The sequence below is a fragment of the Gymnogyps californianus genome, chromosome 3, assembly GCF_018139145.2.
Source record: "Gymnogyps californianus isolate 813 chromosome 3, ASM1813914v2, whole genome shotgun sequence".
Taxonomy (NCBI): Eukaryota; Metazoa; Chordata; class Aves; order Accipitriformes; family Cathartidae; genus Gymnogyps; species Gymnogyps californianus.
Genome location: NC_059473.1, coordinates 79,236,754 through 79,253,410, shown reverse-complemented (window position 1 = coordinate 79,253,410; position 16,657 = coordinate 79,236,754). Strand labels below are relative to the sequence as shown.

The following is a 16,657-nucleotide window of genomic DNA, read 5'->3' as shown; positions in this document are numbered from 1 at the left end:
TGCCCAAATACCTGCTATTTATATGCAATACTACTACTATTTCTTTTATTTTTACTTTTTTTTTTTACCAGTTTTAAGGTAAGAACCTTCAAGATATTTAAAATGGGACCCAAATATACAGCATTCATTCATTAGTTTAAAGTTTAGTTTCCTGAAAGACCATTTCAAAAAATATCTGGTTCATTTCTGTTAAGGTTATGTTAACCTGGCCGTTTCTTGGCAGTACAGATTTATCCCCATTGAAGAGCTACATAAATAACAAATAATTTCAGTTACGGATTTGAAGTTTGCCCTTAAGTCCTTTATCCAGGATACAAACATTTATTAGAAGCTAGTGGCCAAGTTATATTCCCTTCAGTTACGGTCACATGAAGTACTTTGAACAGCTGCTTCCCAATGAACATCCAAGTGCTTCCCACTGTTTTAGAATACTTCAAAAACAAGTAGCACCTGTGTCATAGTTTAATCCCAGCCAGTAACTAAGCACCAAGCAGCCACTTCCCCCTCCCAGTGGGATGGGGAGGAGGATCGGGGAAAAAAGTAAAACTCATGGGTTGAGATAAGAGCAGTTTAATAACTAAAATAAAATACTAACCAATAATAATAAAGATATAATAATAATAGTAATGAAAAGGAACAAAAAAAAAAGAGAGAGAGAAATAAAACCCAAGAAAAGACAAGTGATGCACAACGCAATTGCTCACCACCCACTGACCGATGCCCAAGCAGCAATGCCCTCCTCCCAGCCAACTCCCCCCAGTTTATATACTGAGCATGACATTCTATGGTACGGAATATCCCTTTGGCTAGTTCGGGTCAGCTGTCCTGGACAGCCAAAATGAGGACAACCTGCAGACAAGGTTTCCCTAAATCTACAAAGGCAAGAGTAACCCAGCTATACAGGATACACATAACAGCTACATTTCTTCACAGACTGAGATTTCACAGAAAGGGAAAGAAGTATCCACCAAGACTTCTGTCACTAGAATTTGGAAAGCTATTTGGTATCATGTGTAAAACCTGTCCTCTCAATGAGGCAGACACATTGCTAAAAGAACAAACAAAATACGAAAAGGAAGCGTAAAACAAAACGTTAACTGATACTGCAGAGTTTTCCAGCTTACATTGGTGCCTTAGATTTGTGGCAATACTTTCATTGTTAACTTCTGGACTGGACTCAAGTAAGTCTTACTTTGCTGCAATATGAAGCAAACTTCTCTTCACACGTCCAAATGCATAATTCACATCAAATTTTGAATTTGATAGCAGCTCTGAGACAGACCTTCAAACAGAAATATAACTTTAATTAAAAAAATAGCTCACAACGTCCAAGCAAAGTATATACTGTAAGTTGTACACAAGTACTCTATTTCTTACTTGATCACTATTTCTTTTCCCTCCAACTAATTTCTGAACAAGGGACACAACAGCTTTCAAGCACTTGCATATTAACAGTACTTACTCTTTTCACTTCTTTCTTGTACATAAAAAATGAACTGTGACACTGGGCAACTGTTTCAAATATAAACTAGTAAGAATTAGACCAGATGGCCATATCTCTTCTTTACATATATGGAAAACAAGCATATTAATAGCTTTGGTTTGAAAAACTATAAATTCCCATCTTCCTCCTTATCTCAACACAGACAGCCTAACCAGATATCCAGCAGCTTTCCCAAACACAGGCAAAGTTCAGAAGGAAGACTGGTATGTGAAATAGTCATGATTAAGTAGAAGGACACATGATATGCCAATAGGATAAGAAATTTAAATAGGACCCTTCAAGTCCTAATGAATTAGTACAGCTAAAATATTAGTTAAGATAAAATATTTCAAAAGAGGTAAAACTAAGTGAACCAGTGATTTCAACCTCCAGTAATAAGCTGATTACATAATTTAAAACCCTTGCACACAATCTGAACAAGATATTATGTAGCAGAACAAATGTTTATCCTGATTAGATAAACAGTTTACAGTTTCAGTAAGAGTTACTACCTGCTTGCCTACAAAATTCATCCAAAGGTAGCACCACTTAGCTGGCACTATACAGCCCCCAGGTCCCAACCACTTTGAGGACAACTGGGTAAGAGAAACAGCTGCTCATCTGAGGAATCCCAGAAGTATCAGTCTCATTGTCCAACTCTTATTCCATGTTTCCGAGACATCTAATGAGACTAAGAGCTTCTATGTCATCAATAAATACACACTCAGAACTACAACCCAGTTACAGAACAATGCTTTTGTTCTTATCGTAGGACAAATTTCTCTATGTGCAACAACAGAACAAATCCCAGCTCCGGTCTATGGCATAAAACAAAACAGGTTTCTCAGGTAAGAATATGCTGGGATGCACACAGTCAGTGACTAACTTCAGCTACAGAAGATATCTCAGCAGTTCAGCAGCAAAACTCCTGAGAGTAGCAGCTCTGTCCTCTAGCAGCTACTCCTGTCCTCTAGCAGCTACAACTCTAGCAAACATGCTGTTTTTTCGGACCTTAAAAAAAAAAAAAAAAGGAAATTTAAAGAAGCTCTCACCTGTGCTGGTCAGCCATAACCATTGGCATTAGTGTATAGACAGCAGTTTCATTATCTGTGAAGAAATTAAATTACTCTATTACCATAAACAAATCTTATGTAAAAAAAAATCATCTAGCAACACTTACTTACCTTTTAAAGTGTCCATTGTTCAATAGATCATTCTTTTTACACAGGTTATAGGTACCTGAAGTTTCTTTATAAAGAAAAAGCCACCATATTTAGATAGAAGAGGTAATTAACAGGATTGCAATACATGAAATTTCAATGTGGCTTTTTTTCCTTTTACAAAGTAATAATTACAGAATTTTCAACGGAGCATCAATTTCTTTAAATTGACAATTCTGTTAATTAAGTCAAAGTATTTAAGAAACACACATTAACAAAAAAGTAAATAGCTTATTTTAAAAAGGAAATTTCCTGTGTTCCAAGGTGACTTGCATAGTCCTGATACCTATGAGTTTGTAAAAGTGATTTCTTTAAACTAAGTTACTCCACAACCATTTTTGTCTCTAAACTTGAATACCTGAATGCAATAAATTTCATTTAAATTTATAATCAGTTTCATATTCCATGTTTGAAGGCAATGAAAAAAGGCCAGAACACAGAGATCCAAGTCAGTGGTGGGAACAGACACTCAGCTATACAGTCCCTGTCAGTACTACTGCTGCACATACCAGCACACACCAGCACATACCACCAGTGTGTGGTATGTCTGTTTGGTCACTTATAGACTTTCTGGAGCAAAATATTATTCTTAAAGGCTGAATTTGACAAAACTTAAAAGGCTTTAATGTATAATAATTATTAATATTAATGTACAATAATTATTATTAACGTATAATGATTATATTTTCTAGCTTGAAGCAAACTACCTATTGTTTGGAGTACAATCTCCACAGACTCTTCACGTAGATGCCAGCTTATGACAGGAGGGACTACACTTTCTGAGAACTGAGCTATATGGTTCCAGGATATGGAAATATATGACTGTTCTCATACTACTTTTATTTTGAACTTTTTCCTCATCATCTTAATTGATCCAAATATCAAAGTTACGAAGCAATCAGAACAGAAGGAATTAAACCAGACCCAAACAAGTATAGCTTCTCCTATCTTTTACGTACCATGCTTCTAAACGTTCACTACTTCCACTAGATAGGCAAGCTGATATTTACCAAATATTAAACAAAGAATTCCTCAGAGTTATCAAGTGGAGCCAGAGAAACCCTTATCATGCTGCAGCTATGCTATTCATTATTATTCTTCTACAGTGCTCCAAGATGAGTGCTGCTACCCACTATTTGAAGCAGTCTGTCTGTAGCTAACAAAAGAAGCAATGCTAATCTTACTACCTTTGAACACTGAAAAGAGGCAAGTCATATTCAAATCACATTAATTCTGTTATTTATAAAAATTTAAAAAAAACACCAATGTTGCTTACAGTGAACGCATGGTGGAAGAGACACAAGCCTCTCAAAACACCAAATGATGTTTCAAAGCTGCAGAGAGTCATTCTAACCATCACCAAGTTCAAGAGTTTGAACTGTCTATAGATTGCTCCTTATGGCAGAGCTCCATGAGCATCAGATAACTCCATCCCCAACATGCACCACTAGAATGTGACTGCGGGGGCGCGGGGCAGGCTGGGAGGGGACACACACAGAGGGAGAGTCCTGGAAATAAAATTAAATAGATGCTAAATAAAGATATCAATTGTGGAAAAGATTTTATCACTTTTTAAAAATGTATCCATGATTAGCTCCCAGTATATACAAATGAAAACAATTTCTTGCTTGAGCTCTGTTCCACAGATCTCTTGGCAAGAAGATTAAGCTCTCCAACTGAAACGAAAAACAGAACTTGAGAATGCCAACTAAATCTAAGCATGACATCCTTATGTATTTCCACAATCATGCCCTGTTAAAGAGACCAAAAAAACTATATTGCAAGTATAGTGATCGAGAAAAAGACAGTAGTCAAACATGAGTGTAGCTGGGCCATAAAAGGTGTTTATGATATAGTTACAAAACTAAGCCCTTTGCTAGTCTATTAACAAAATCTACACTGTGGAGCATATACAGATTTTCCCAGAGTTCTTCTGTACAGAAATAATTAAAAGGGTGTGGGACTAAGGAGCTTTTGTGCCTATTTTTGGTAAATATTATCCCTATTCATAAACAAACTCCTATTGACTTAAAAGTACATGACACCAGGGAAAGAAAAAGCATCATATGCCTCATGTACTTACAGAACTTATTTGTTATCTAACTTGCTTGCATTTCAAGTCATGAATATCTAAAGACAAAAAAAAGCACCCAAAATGCAGAGTCAGAGCCAACAAAGGGCCTCAAACCTACAGCTCTGGGCTGCAAGACCTAGTTCTCAGGCACTGAGCCTTAACAGTAGAATCCAGAAATTTGTGTCAAGCTCTTAAGTGCCCAGAAAACGCCTGCTGAAGGATACTTCAGAAGAGTGATGAAAAAACCAATACTGTTTCCTATTGGCAAGGTCAGCTCAGGGTATTCACTGGCACTGGACTCAGGTGTTAATGCTTGCTTTTAAAAAAAAAAAAAAAATCACTTAAAATTCATCATCTAGAATCCTAGCCTGACAAGATACATTTATTATTTTATTTCGTAAGGGATACTGGCTTGAATTTGGCAGAGTTCACAATCTTAAAGAAGTGTCAGCACCATCCATATAATACCCTAATGGCTACAGCACATGCAAAGGAAGTTAAATACCTGGATTTAGTGCCTTCTTCAGCATAAGGAAGTTCAAACATACATCTCCATTTCCTAAGAGAGTACTATGATTCTTAGTTTAAGGATGGAGAGGTAAACTACGTATCTTTCAAATTAAAGCTATTCAAATGTATGTGGGGGGGAAAAAAAGTCATACTTCAAGAGGCCAGACACAGCACACAAGAAGCCACCAAACCACATGCCATACTAGACTGGTGGTGGTATTTTCTAAGCTGATCCTGTCCGTACATGTTTGGAGCAACACACTACAACCCAAACGTGCTTCTCAAGAAGAGTTTGGGCAGGCCTGCATGAACCTAGGTAACACCAAGGTCAAGAAAGAAGACATGCAATGAGCTAAGATGTAGCCAAAGTTAGATGGCCATTGAATGGAGGTTGTCTTCGAATGTAATCTGAGACTTCAGTGCCTGAAGTCCATTTATCTCCTTATTTCAGTCCAGCTGTGATTTGTTTCATGTAATTCTTAGAGAATTCCTTCTGCACTACAGGGCAAGACAAGTACTTGTTCCAGAGGTCACAGGGCTTGCACTTGCACTACCACAGGCATAAGTACCTCTGAAGTGTAAGATGACAATGCCCAAAATAGGAATAAAACAGCTGAACTCAAATTCAGAATGAATTTGCCTATACTAGTACTGGAGTAAATTTAAAGCAGCTCCAATTGGCACAGGTTGTGCTAAGCATTATTCATATTACCATCATCAATTAGTTAAACTGGTGCTACTACATTATTTGTGTAAGTCTAAGCTTACGTTAACAGTATTACGTCAGTTTTCACTGCTGCCATTCAAGGGCTTACAAGAAGCAGCAAAATCCATCTGAAACTTGTCTGTCAATTTTGTGAAATTTATGAGCAACTGCACTGGCAGACACGGAAACTGTTGATGGGTGACAATAAGGAAAGGGCGTAACAGCTCAGCGTAGGGGGAAGTTCATATGCAGCAGCCAGGAAGTGCAAACAGCGAATGCGTAGGGAAAACAGAGTATTAATCCATTTCCTCCACCACCAGAGATGAAAGCTGGCAGACAGACAGCCAAGGACTCATCCGTAAAAAACAAACCCTGAAGAAAGTACAATGACAGCACATGACTCACAAGAACAGAAACTTTTGCATATCCAGAAGCTTTTGCAGAGGTAGTGCTCCCAAAAGCTGGATATGGCTGGAACACTAAACTACTTGCCATAAGAGCCTAAAGCTGTATTTTCAAATCCATCCCAATATCGGGTGGCTAGCACCCACGTGAAGTAGTTTAGAGCCAAAAAAATTAGACTGTGACCAGTGACAGTGACTTACAACACTTTTTCAAACAAAATTCAGCACTATTTAAAAAAAAAAAAAACAACCAAAGATTCGTCATCACTAGTGTGTCATCGACAAAGCAGCTAACAAAGGATTTAAAACCGGACAAAAAGAGGGTCCAGCACCCCAGACCACTCGCTCGCCCGGGCCCAGTGGCGGCAGCAGTGGGCAGGGGCACCCCGCGCCCTGTGACTGACACCGCCGTCCTCCGGCGCCGAGGCACCGGGGAAAGCAAGAGGACGGGGAAGTCGTTGCTGCTGTTGTTATCACCATTAAAAATAAAAAAAGCCCCTCGGAGGCGGAGGGAGGGAGCCGGTTTCCATTCTCCCGAGTCGCCTCGCCGGGCGGGGCCACGCAACGGCCCCGGGCTCGGCTCAGCTCAGCTCACCCCCACCGGGCCGGGCCGGGCCGGGGAGGCCGCCGCAGCGCCGGGACAGACCGCCGCCCCGCCGCCCCTCTCTTACCGTCAGGCAGCTCCACGGTGCGGGCGCGGCGCAGGGACCTCGTCAGCCGGTTGAGCTGCTCCATGGCTCTCTCCATCCTCGGGGCGCCCAGCCTGGAGCCGCTGACACCCCCCCCCGCTGCTGCTGCTACTGCCGCCACCTCTCCGCTCAGCCCATCGCGGCGGTGGCGGCGGCGCGGAAACTACCGAGGCCGTCGCCGGCCCCCGACCCTCTCTGCACATGCTCAGAGGCCGCGCGGCTGCGCGCATGCGCGGTGGGCGGGGCCGCGCGGCGGGAGTCGCGCGCTCCTCATAGGTGGCGGCTGTAGCGAGGCGGAGCGGCTCACTTCGGTTTGGTTTTTTCCTAGGGGACAACAGAAAAGGGATGGGGGGCGGGGATACATTTTCAAAACCTGTGGCATCTGGTTGTTACAGTTTTTGAAAAAACATTACTGCCTTTTGAAATCGCCTGTACGGAGTGATCCTGCCAGTGTTGCCTCGGGGCCTTCGTTTCCCCAGAGCTGGGGGCAGTAATGGCACCTGGCAAATGCACCTGAGCAGGATGGGGCAGCTCTGCTGTCATCCCTGCCCTGAAATTGCAGCCAGGCTGCAGCGTTGATTAGAGAAGCCCCAGGCTGGGGGGAGAGGGGTTTTCACCAGTCAAACTCTGGGAGCTTTAAACCTGAGGGGTTACTGAAAATGAAGAAGGAAGCGCATAGCAAGGATGAAAAGTGTGATTGACCTTACTAGCACTTTCAAAGTAAACACAGGAAAAGGAAGATGTAGGAGCTGTAACCTAAAAAAAATGTAAGCAGCATTTAATAGCAATAATACATAGAGTAAGACATGAGAAGCAAAGAACAAATGTTCATAAATTGTTTGTCAAGTCTTTTTGTGTTTCAGTTGTCACTCCCAACTACAACAAAGCAGATAAAGCACTTGAATCCAAGGAAAAATTGTTATACTCTGAGAGTAGACTAAGGAAAGATTGGTTAGGTGCTCGCAAGTCAGCTGTGCCTCATGAACTCCCTCCTAAGACTTCTCAAGACCTAGCTGAAATGGACTCCTGGAGGACTGGTGGGGTTCAAAAAGAGCAGGTGTGGTACCTGCCAGTGTGGGGGAGGAAAACCCAGGGATTCATCAGCAAGTCAGTGTAAATTGAATTCCAGCAAAAGTGCCAGAACAAAAACTGTAGACACCTAGGACTGTGCAAGGAAACAACTGCCAGCATGAGTCTGTCAATTCATTTCTTCCTCTGGCAGGATAATATCAGTTGTCAAGTGTGAAGAAGCATTCAGTGTCAGGTATTTGGGCTTTAATGATGCCTCAGGTGTTACTTAATGTAATCTTGGCAAGCCAGGGAAGTATGGGTTACATGAAAATGCTGTAAAGTGAGAATGTAAAAATGGTGGGATAATCATACCCCAACAAGTTGCTATTAATGATCTACTTCCAAATGCAAGGAAGTGTGTGGGAATCCACAGGGATCTCTCGTGATCTGATTCTGTGCAATGGTTTCATTGTTTCATTCTGTACAACGCTTCAGTGAGATAATGCCATAACATGTTCCCATTACTTTGACCTGGAAGGACAAATTGGAGAAAAGAGATCTAAGAATAGGAAAAGGTTCAGAATGGACAACAAGGACAATCAGAGATGTGGATTGGCTTCCATGTAAGTGGGAACTGAGTTGGAACTCTGCTATCTGGAAAAGAAACACTGGAGAGGACCTGGCAGAAGTGGAAAAATGACGAGTGGCATGGAGAGAGGAGATGGGGATCTAGTGTTCACGCTCTGCAGTCAGGCAAGGGGACACTGAACGAAGCTGGTAACAGTAAGTTTCAGAAGCAAACAAAAAGAGACAGTACAACTGCAGTTCTTGCCAAATGATGTGATGATTGCTGAAAACTGACGTAGTAGTAACACTGGAGAAGTTCATGGAACAAACATCCACAGAAGACAACTGTGGTGGGTTGACCCTGGCTGGACCCAGGGCAGGTGGGCAGGTGCCCACCAAAGCCGCTGCTCTATCACTCCCCTCCTCAGCTGGACAGGGGAGAGAAAATATAACAAAAGGCTCGTGGGTCGAGATAAGGACAGGGAGAGATCATTCGCCAATTACTGTCATGGGCAAAACAGACTCGACTTGGGGGAAGAAATTAATTTAATTTACTACTGAACAAATCAGAGTAGGATAATGAGAAATAGAACCATATCTTAAAAACACACCTTCCCCCCACCCCTCCCTTCTTCCCAGGCTCAGCTTTGCTCCTGATTCCTCTACCTCCTCCCCACCAGCGGTGCAGGGGGACGGGAATGGGGGTTGCAGTCAGTTCATCACATGTTGTCTCTGCCGCTCCTTCCTCCTCAGGGGGAGGACTCCTAACACTCTTCCCCTGCTCTAGTCGCTGAACTACAGACTTCCACAACCAGGTGTGGAAACCAGGTAAAGAATCACACTGTGCACACCTTGTTCCATAAACTCTGTAAGTATACAAGAGATGTAAGAGGACATATCCATCACCCCTCATGGCTGGAAACAAGAAGCCAGGCTGGCCTTATGTGGTATGACAGTTCTGACCTGGAACAGCATGTGCTCTGGTCTGGTATTTTTAAATCCATGCAGATGCCTTTGCTGATCTCCACAGAAAAGCAAATGTGCCTATCTCTAGCTGTGTTGCCAAAACAATGCTTACTCCTTCCCTTGTTCACAGGGTTCTGCTACCTGGATCTTGCCACACTTTCCTCCTTCCTTTCCAGACCTGCATGATATTGTTGCCAGGACAATATTCACCTGCAGCACTTGTACAGAACAGTTTCTCTAAGTGTGGAGGCGTGGGTGTAAGATGAAAAATGGGTCCTATACATGCTTTTTAGAGCACAAAACTTAAATACTTTTTTAAATGTTATGTGAAAAATGTAAGTTATATTGCTGCAAATACTTGATGGAGTAGAGGAGCCCTTTCAACAAGAATGTTAGCCCAACTTGAGTTTATCACGTGTTTCTCCTGGCAGATAATGGAACAAGCAATAGGATATAAATGAGGTGCCATCATGTTATTCATGGTTTTGAAATCCATCCTGTGTCATAGTCTACCTCTACTGGTCCAAAACATTCTATAGTTGTTTTTTTCTCTCTCTCATTTCGTTGGTATTAAGAAAGAAAAAGGACCAACTACAGAATGTCTCCATACTTAAGTGTTCCTTAGAAAAATTAGTATGTGAGTTCTATTTAAGTAAAATAAACAGTATAATGCACTTTTCCCCTCCTCAGTCTGCTTCTGTAGGCGAGTCAGCAAGACTTCACATTCAGCTTTGCCAAAGGCTGCTGATGCTGCTAATAGAAACAAACAGTATTAGTGTGCTATTAAACAGTGACAATCTGTGAGCATATCCAGAGCTTTTTCCTTTTATTCCAAGTTTCAAAGAACTAAGGCTGTTCAGGAGCTAAGATTAGAGCTTACTCCGATTTCTAAATGGCCTTACTAGGGTAGAGGATGAATTAAATGACCTTTTGAGGTCCCTTTCCTTTTGTGTGTGTATGATTCTGGATACACCTAATAGTAGAACCACAACATGTGTGAACAACAACTGTTGTTTGCCTTTGCTCATCATAGCAATCAAAGAGGAGAAAAGCAAGGAAACTTGAGAATATATGTCCTTTCTAAATTAATGTCTTTTGAGACCCTCTGTGAGTGCAGTGATATTTCAAGGGTACACCACTGCCACAGGACGTATTTAGCGGTAAGTTTTAAGAGCATCAAAATAAAGGGCTGAAACAAAACAAAAGCATTAAGGGTATGCAATCAATTGCAAAATGTTATAAATTCTTATGTGTTTAGCTTCCAGTTCAGTGCTAAACACAAAATATACTCAGAGATGCATGTTCAAAAGTTAAAGGATTGTTACAGCAGTGATATAAAATCCTTAGTAAATTTTGTTTTAAATAGAGAATGTTTTACAGTCAGAAACTGGGTGCGCTGTGATCTGCAGTCAGCAGGGCAGAAATGCCACTAGAGAGCAGGTAGACTGTGAAGAGAGAACAACATAACCTCTTGCTCTTACTTCAGCCAGAGCTGCTTGAGTTTATTGTGTTCATAAGATTTTTCTTAGTTCTTCTTGGGACACAGAATGGATAGAATCAATGATTATTACCTTCCATGTTGTCACAAACTGCTCAGGGAAGAAGGGAAGGAGGATACCCACTACCTGACTCCTTTCCCTACCAATAAGCTACACAGTCTCCCAACCCTAAATACAAGGTCTTCCTTGAGCTACATACAGGGTCTTCCACTACCTGTCTCATGAGTTCTGCTATCCAGCCAAACAGTTTGCGCTTCATCAGAGTAGGAAAAACAAGTCCCTTTTCCCTGGCTCATCAGGGAAGATTGTCAGCCAAGCCCTTTGCCTAATTTTGCTCCTGCATTTTTTGACCTTATTTCAGGTTTTCTTGCACAAACTCATTCTACTTGCCAAGACGTTCCCCAAACAGATAGGACATATTGAGGGGCATTTGCAGCTTTGAAGCCTTATACTTTCCACTGTAGCAGGAAGAGGTCTACAAGGAAAAGCATCTCCTGAAGTCTAACAACTCCTTTGGGTTGATAACTGTATAAAAATTCAAGGAAGGAAAATCCAGTGGAGGCCCAAAAACAAACCAGGTAGTGGTGATGTGATCTCAGTGGTCAGTGTCAGTGGTGACAAATTTCAGTATCACTTTCAGAGGCTGACTTAACCTCCAGATCCACCCAGCTGGTTTGAGGGCTGCATAAATGGCTAAGGGTCTTTCTTTTTAGTAGACTACTTTACAGTAGACTTCATCATCCAAAAAAACCTCAGCTCAACCCTATCAGGTGTTAGTATGTCCTAGGAAATTCTTACTTGAATAGCGTGCTTTTCCAGCGGTATTGCTACTGTCCATGCCTGTATTGACTGCCGGGGGGAATTAGGCACCTCCAGGTGGTAATTAATTCCATCTAGTTTAGAAATTGGTATTACACAGGGATGAAACACCTTCTGAGGTGTCTGTAAGACACCTGTAGTAAGACTAGGTCTCAAACTGAAAACTTTTAAGTGACTAAAATTAGCTGAAAGTAGTAAAATTAGCTAAAATTAGTTACACCATGACAGGTTTCATCAATAATACTTCCAAATTTTATTAACTTCCTTGGTGTCAAGGAAAAAAATGTCACCCCAAGGAAAGACTAAGATTCCCAACTTACCACTTACAGCTTTTAAGTCATTTGCTCATTGAATGCAGTCAGCAGAGTTCTCTTCAATACTGAGATAAGCAGACACTAATGTATCTATGCATTGCACTCGCATATCTAAAGATGTCATGTTCAACTGCCTAAGAGCAGTTGGTCAAATTTGTCTTTCGCAGTGAATGAAATCAAATCAATTATCAGTCCTGTGAGACAAACACTGTCCCTGGATTTTACAGGAAGTTCATTGCCATGAGCATTCTCAGGGGAGAACAGAGATAGACTGTGTTTCTTTTCAAAAAAGATAATACCATCAAAACAATTAAAACTGTGGAGCTTGTGGCATTTATTTTGCTATGAGCAAAGTCTTCTTCAGAGATAAAAATTATTTTATTTTCAGCATTTGGAGGAATGCAGATTGTTGTCAGAAAGGGAATGCAGTATTAAGTAAAAATAAAAAACTTCAGCTCTTTCAATCTGTTTTTCCTCTGTACATTCTTCACACAGACATACAAAATTATAAGAACTTTAAGCTAGTCAGCCTACAGCATAGAAGAAAGAGAAATTGATATTGATATTTCTATTTTTAAATCCCCAGAGAAATTTGTGGCATAAAGACTTCAGTGAACTTTGGATCTCATTTTTTGTTGCATCTTGTCTATCATTCGATTGCTAGGTCTTCACAAAGAGTCTTCTCTGGACAGTGCTGAGCCCAAGCATCCAGTCCTAAATTGGACCTTTTTGGCATCACTGGATGCCAAAATATAGGAACAAATTCAATGTGTGGGAAAGCACATTTCACCTATATTCTGTTGTCTCCTTTTACCAAAAAAAGAGATTCTGCTAAAGTTCAGATTCACTTTAGCAGGTCCTATTCAGTTACTGGCAAACTATGAAACAGGACTACTTGAAAAAGAGATCAAATCTCTTCAGAAAGGAAAAATACCATTAAATATTTACAAATAGGTAAAAGAGTATCTTTTCTTTTTTTTTGTCTGCCACTCATACTGAAGGAGCAGATAGCATTGTAGCTCATGTTTCATCAAGGAATGAACTAAAAATCTAACAGAATATGATATTTTTATGGGATACTCCAGATAGGCAGGCATGATCCAATGTGCTTCCCTCTGCAATTCCATTAGCCTTAATTCCCTTCCCGAGCAGTGGACTCGTGAGTGCAATTTGAGTCCTTCCTGGAAGCTGCTCTGCCAGCAGAGATTTTCTTCTTCTGCATTGCAGTGTTAGGAGTCAGCACATCTTCGGAGTGTGGCTTGGAGCCATTTTTCCCAACAGCCACATGCTCCCTGTGGGCTGAGCCAGCTTCTTCTGGACACACCAGCAGGCTGAGGTTGGACGCTGCCTGCATCTTCTCTGCAGGAACTTGCCTGTGCTGCAGATGAGGCTATGTCACAGAGGACCTTTGCAGAATTATAGTAGAGATCAACTTAATTCACAGAGACCTACTCCAGCTACCTTCCTCTTCCCTATGTTACTATCAAAGAACATAAGACATTCATAGAAAACAAGTCCATGCTGCTTTCCCTCTGCTCTTGAGAGGACTGCTCTTACTGCTAGACAGATGCTCTTAGGGACTGAGGAAATCAGATCAAGCCACTCCAGACAGACAACCATGCATAATCCCAGTGAAAACAATGATGAAGGACCTATACGTATCTCTGTGAATTCCACTACTAACGCAGCTGCACGTCTGTCCTATACACTAATTCATACAGCTGTATTTTAGTACATCTGACCATGTAAAATGCTACCGCAGTGAGACTTACGGTAACCTTTTCAGGATATATTAGCTGTGTATCATTGGACAGATAGGCTTTATACATATATACATGAATCCTTGTTCTTCCAGATGCTTTTCGGATTCCAAAATCTATCTTTAGCCTTGTTATCAATAGTATTGAGGGTAAGAAAATGTAGCATTAAGCTGTTTCACTTTTATCTGTTATCCAGACTGGAAATCAATTGTTTCATTTGCATATCCATCTTCAAAACAATCAATGCAACCTCACTTTGTTGTCAATGGGATTTATAAGACAATAATAATAATATGGATTATGTCCACATTTATTTCTACTGCCAAATGAAATGTGAACTCGACTGTGTTCAGATTTGAGTTCTGAGCCTCATTATTTGTGCTATAGGTGCCAAAGCAATACTAATAGAGGCTGTAATAATAATAATAATTATTATTTAATAATAATTATTATTATTATTATTTAAAAAACCTCACAAAATGAGATCTATTATTTCTATGTCTTGTCTTATTTTTGAGGAGTATTATCCTATGTAAAAAGATGCTGGCTTTATAATCACTTAATGGGATTTCTTAAAACCATTTTAATATCTTCTTTTAATGGACAAACTTAGTTCCCTAGATAATACTGAAAACCATGTTCTAGAAAAGTACAAATTGTGTATACTTTGACTGGGTTTCTTTTCATTTTACTATGAAGAGATTTCATCAAGGGGCGAAATTCACTCAGAGAAGGCTCTGAAAGCACTGCAGTTGCTTTGATTCTGCCAAGTGACAGGTCAGTGGCTGTGGGTCAGGACATCAGGGAAACTCCCCATCGGTTTTTCTGTTTTTATCTGTATTGTTGAACTATTGAATTCTTTCCTTCTATTTCTTTCCTGCTTTGCTATATGAACTATACTAAATCCTGGTTTCTCTTTCTGAGACTTAGGACAGTGCTGCAAAAGAGGTACAGATTTTTTTTAATTTGTTTTAATTCTAATTAGATCCTAACGTAAGGTTAAAAATGTTATTATCTATTTTTATGACCCACATGATTTACACTGACTCTCAACAACATTTCTAAACTAAAGGACCATCAATTACAGTTTGGGCAGCATCCATTTCTATTCTCTGTGGAGCAGTTAGTGCTGCTTGATGCCTACCTACATTTCCTTAAAGCTGAGTTGCTGAAATTTCTCAGTAACAAAGCATCGAGGCTTGAAGATATATTTTTTTAACTCTCTCTTAGTCTAATACATCCATGCTCCTGGTCTGAAGCAACTCTGTCAGTTCTGTTATATTTCTGCTACATTTTTGTTGTATTAATTTTTCAAAAGGAAGTTTTACTGTGCCTCAAAACAAATCCACAGTGCTCAAGGATTACAGTGAAGATACTTTGAACTATTTTCGTAATGTCATAGCCCTTAACTTTGCAGTATCTTTACTGGAGCTTGAAAAGCTTACAACTATGTCTCATATTTAAAAAACAGCATCGCTTCTTTTAGTAAAACCCATCTTCTGCACAAAGCATTTTTGAGCAGAAAATACCCAAGGGTGAGGAAGACATAGACACAAGCCTTTGTTCTGCTAATCATTATGCTTCTCTTGGTATTAGCCTAGGTGGAATCAGTGAAGAGTTGACTATTTAAACATCTGCTTGAGCAATAAGAAATCGATAATCATTCTGTCCTTGTCTGCCTAACTTTGGTGATGCCGTTGTTGTAAGATTCTTGCTGGCTGTCATGTTTTCCCTACCACTTCTCTGGTTAGTTGTGTTTGCAACTTTATTCTGTGCAGCTGCAGCTCTCTACAGATGTGAGGTTTTTTTCCTCCAGATAATTATGGCAATTTCTTTATATTCTCTCATGTTTCTAGAACATGCATATTTACAGTTCCACAATAGTAATCATGACTTAAGGTCCTGTAATTCATTACCTCTATACTCAAGCAGAGATCACAATAAGGAAAACTGCAAGGTGAACTATGCTGAAATACTGCATTACATCCTGAACAACAACCTAAACATATTAAATGAACAGTGGAACTAATGATTTTGTTGCATTTGCTGCAAATTTAGAGTTTACAATATACTGAGGTTTTCATTATCTATCCCTGTTTCAGGTCCTCGTTAACTCTGTAAAAATTGCATTCAGGCTGGCACTATTTGCTGTCATTCTAGAACTGATTCTATTTTGAAGGACAAGCAAAATGTATTAATTTGTTCCTGATCAACTAATTTCCTTCTTGGAAGTGTATTAAAACTGGGCTAATTTTAGTTGTTGAGAGACAGGGGAGCATTCTGTCACTGAGAAAAGTTCAAAGGAAGGCAATCTCCTTTCTTTTCTCAAGCAAATAAATAAATGAATTAATTATATACACATGAGAAAATACTGGGTTGATCTATCCTTACTTAACACAATAATAACGGGAGATAACTGATCTGCTGTTTCTCTGCTACTTGCTGCTGATGCTGTACAGGTGGACTCCCCTTGGTATCCCAAACCTGTAAAGTATTGCTGCAGAAGTTGCTGATGCCTGTGAACAAGCTAATAAAGTACCAATAGAAGATCAGAAAGTTTCCGATGAACGTCCAAATTACTTTCCAGCTTTGTATCAACATATTGCAAGTTGCAAATTGCTGTCTAAGAAAATTC

The 16,657-nt window shown here is 40.2% G+C and overlaps 1 protein-coding gene across 5 annotated transcripts in view; it reads right to left on the bottom strand.

Moving 5' to 3' along the window:
- Nucleotides 1-7,150, bottom strand: part of HACE1 (HECT domain and ankyrin repeat containing E3 ubiquitin protein ligase 1) — a 55,798-nt gene extending 48,648 nt beyond the window's left edge. For all 5 annotated transcript variants that reach the window (XM_050893792.1, XM_050893795.1, XM_050893794.1 and 2 more), the window contains exons 1-3: nt 7,069-7,150; nt 2,536-2,590; nt 1,193-1,282 (exon numbers count right to left, since the gene is read on the bottom strand). In XM_050893792.1, the coding sequence (XP_050749749.1) occupies nt 1,193-1,282; nt 2,536-2,590; nt 7,069-7,144 (221 nt within the window). In that variant the 5' untranslated portion in view covers nt 7,145-7,150. The remainder of the gene's footprint in view (nt 1-1,192; nt 1,283-2,535; nt 2,591-7,068) is intronic.
- Nucleotides 7,151-16,657: the final 9,507 nt, after the last annotated feature.